Below are 2,801 nucleotides of genomic sequence, written 5' to 3'. Positions count from 1 at the left end.
TGTGTCTGTGTCTGTGTCTGTGTCTGTGTGTGTGTGTGTGTGTCTCTGTGTGTCTGTGTCTGTGTGTGTGTGTGTGGTCTAGTATTGTAGTAATAAACGGCTGGTTTCTGTGCTGTTTAATCTAAACATGTTTAATGAGCACCGTGTCACAGCACTAAAGCCTCTGTTTTGGTCTGATTCGTAACTCTCCATCTCTGTTTCTCCGTCAGGGTTCGTTACTGGGACGTGATGCTGCTCGTCCCAAACGTGGCTTTCCTGGTCTTCCTGATGTGGAAGCTTCCTTCTGCTCGCGCTAAGATCCGTCTGACCTCCAGCCCCATATTCGTGGCGTTTTACATACTGGTAAGCAGCAGAGCGTCCTGTGTGAGCTGAAGGTTTGCATGCAGTGGAGTTTGTGTTTTCTGCTCAGGTTTGCTCTGACGGACTCTTTCTCTCGTGCCACTCAGGTGTTCGTGGTGGCGGCTGTAGGAATCACACGTGCCATCGTCTCCATGACCGTCAGCACATCCAGCGCCGCCACACTCATAGACAAGGTGAAAACACACACATGAGGACTTCACGCTGACTTCTGTCAATCTTGAATTAATTATGGTAATATCTACCAAATCTGCATCTGAAAGTACAACTTTTTGCGTTTTAGACGTTTTATGACACCACCAAAAGCTTCTGTAGTCATTGTTCTACATTTTGCTTTCTCTTGCTCTGAAAATAAATTAATGTTTAAAAACATTTAAAACATGCAAAACATGACTTATTCCTGTTTTGATATTGTGATTTTTCATTATATTCCATTCGACTTAGTATCAAGTTATTTATTGTATTTGACATACTACAGTTCAAAAGTTTCCAGTCAGAAAATGTTTATACCGTGAGAACTTTTGTGCATTAAACTGATCAAAAGTAAAGACATTTCTAATGTTACAAAAGATTTCTCTTTCAAATAAATGCTGTTCTTTTGATTTTTCTATTCATCACATAATCCTGAAATATAAAATGTGTCAAGGTTTCCACAAAAATATGAAGCAGTGAACTGTTTTCAACATTGATGATAATCAGAAATGTTTCTTGAGCAGCAAATCAGCATATTAGAATGATTTCTGGAGATCATGTGACACTGAAGACTGGAGTAATGATGCTGAAAATCACAGAAATAAATAATAATTTACATTATATTCAAGTAGAAAACTATTAAACTAAGCTAAACTAAGCTATTTTAAATTCTAATAATATTTCATAATTTTACTGGTTTTACTGTTTTGATCAAATAAAGGCAGCTTTGGTGAACAGAAGAGACTTCTTTCAAAAACATTAACAAATCTTACCGACGTCAAAGTTTTAAACGGTAGTCTTTTTATTGAAACAGGGTAGTCAGTGACAAGTTGAGGTGGAGCAACTTCTTATATTATGTTGATGGATTGTAAAACAAACATTTATTTAATTACAATAACGTGACTGATGAATCATTCATAATCAGAGCAGGAAGATGAATTCAGAAAGCAAGCATAGTCTGTTCTGACGTCAGATGTATTAGGTTTGCTGACGCTGTGATGAACGCAGTGCTGTGATTATGTTGTGAATTCATCAGTGATTTCTGTGTGTTTACAGGTGCTTTGGGAAATCACGAGGTTCTTTTTATTGGCTATTGAGCTCAGCGTCATCATACTGGGACTGGCTTTTGGTACGTTCCTGCATTGTGTTTGTTTTGGATCTCAAATGTGATTCCGTTTCTTATAAAAATCACATTTTTCAAATGGGTGAAAATGTAATGTTTGTATTATTAATCTATCACAGTATTAACTCTTTTTTTTTTTTTGCTTTTATTTTTATATTTTTGTTGTCATTTTAATTTTAAGTTTCACTAATTAAATTAAGTAAAATAAGTTTTCTATTTAGCTTTATTTCAGTTTTAGTAATGTTAGCACTTAAACTTATTAATTTGAGTGAGTTGCCAAGCCAGCATTCAACATTTTTAATTATCATTTTTAGGTTTTTACGTTGTTGTTGTTTTTTTGGGTCTAATATTTTATATTTTAATTTTATTCCAGCTGTATTTCAATTATTGAAAATTGTTTTTTATGTTTTTTAAGTAATGCTATTGTTTAGGAATAGTGATAATTGGTCCCTAAAATATTATTATTATTATTATTATTTTGCAGTTTTAGTTAACAAAAGCAACACTAGTGACAGTGATTTCCATGTTTTCTAAAGGTACCTGTTGCATTGTAACTTGCTGTGCAGTGAGAGCCCATGAAAACAAAGGGTCTTTTAGTGTGTAGCTCTTCCTGTTAAAGTGTGGTGTTTGCTGATTGTGTTTGCTCAGGCCATCTGGAGAGCAAGTCCAGCATCAAGCGTGTGTTGGCCATCACTGCGGTCCTGTCTCTGGCTTACTCCATCACACAGGTGTGTTACACAGCAGCCATTCATTACACATTTGTGACCCTGGAGCACAAAACCAGTCTTAAGTCGCTGGGGTATATTTGTAGCAATAGCCAACAATACATTGTATGGGTCAAAATTAGAATTTTTGTTTTTATGCCAAAAATCATTAGGATATTAAGTAAAGATCATGTTCCATGAAGATATTTTGTACATTTCTTAACGTAAATATATCAAAACTTAATTTTTGACTAGTAATATGCATTAAGAACTTCATTTGGACAACTTTAAAGATGATTTTGTCAGTATTTTTAATTTTTTTGCACCCTCAGATTCCAGATTTTCAAATAGTTGTATCTCGGCCAAATATTGTTCTATCCTAACAAACCATACATCAATGGAAAGCTTATTTATTCAGCTTTCAG

The 2,801-nt window shown here is 34.9% G+C and overlaps 1 protein-coding gene across 1 annotated transcript in view; it reads left to right on the top strand.

Moving 5' to 3' along the window:
* The window catches only part of tpra1 (transmembrane protein, adipocyte asscociated 1), a 21,138-nt gene that overhangs the window by 6,949 nt on the left and 11,388 nt on the right, over positions 1 to 2,801 (top strand). The window contains exons 3-6 of the mRNA XM_016458120.1: positions 210 to 342; positions 447 to 533; positions 1,606 to 1,678; positions 2,321 to 2,400. Coding sequence (XP_016313606.1) covers positions 210 to 342; positions 447 to 533; positions 1,606 to 1,678; positions 2,321 to 2,400 — 373 coding nt within the window. The remainder of the gene's footprint in view (positions 1 to 209; positions 343 to 446; positions 534 to 1,605; positions 1,679 to 2,320; positions 2,401 to 2,801) is intronic.

This window comes from Sinocyclocheilus anshuiensis, unplaced genomic scaffold, assembly GCF_001515605.1.
Source record: "Sinocyclocheilus anshuiensis isolate Anshui unplaced genomic scaffold, SAMN03320099.WGS_v1.1 scaffold91, whole genome shotgun sequence".
NCBI lineage: Eukaryota > Metazoa > Chordata > Actinopteri > Cypriniformes > Cyprinidae > Sinocyclocheilus > Sinocyclocheilus anshuiensis.
The sequence above is the reverse complement of the archived record's forward strand: the minus strand, read 5'-3'. Positions and strand labels throughout refer to the sequence as shown.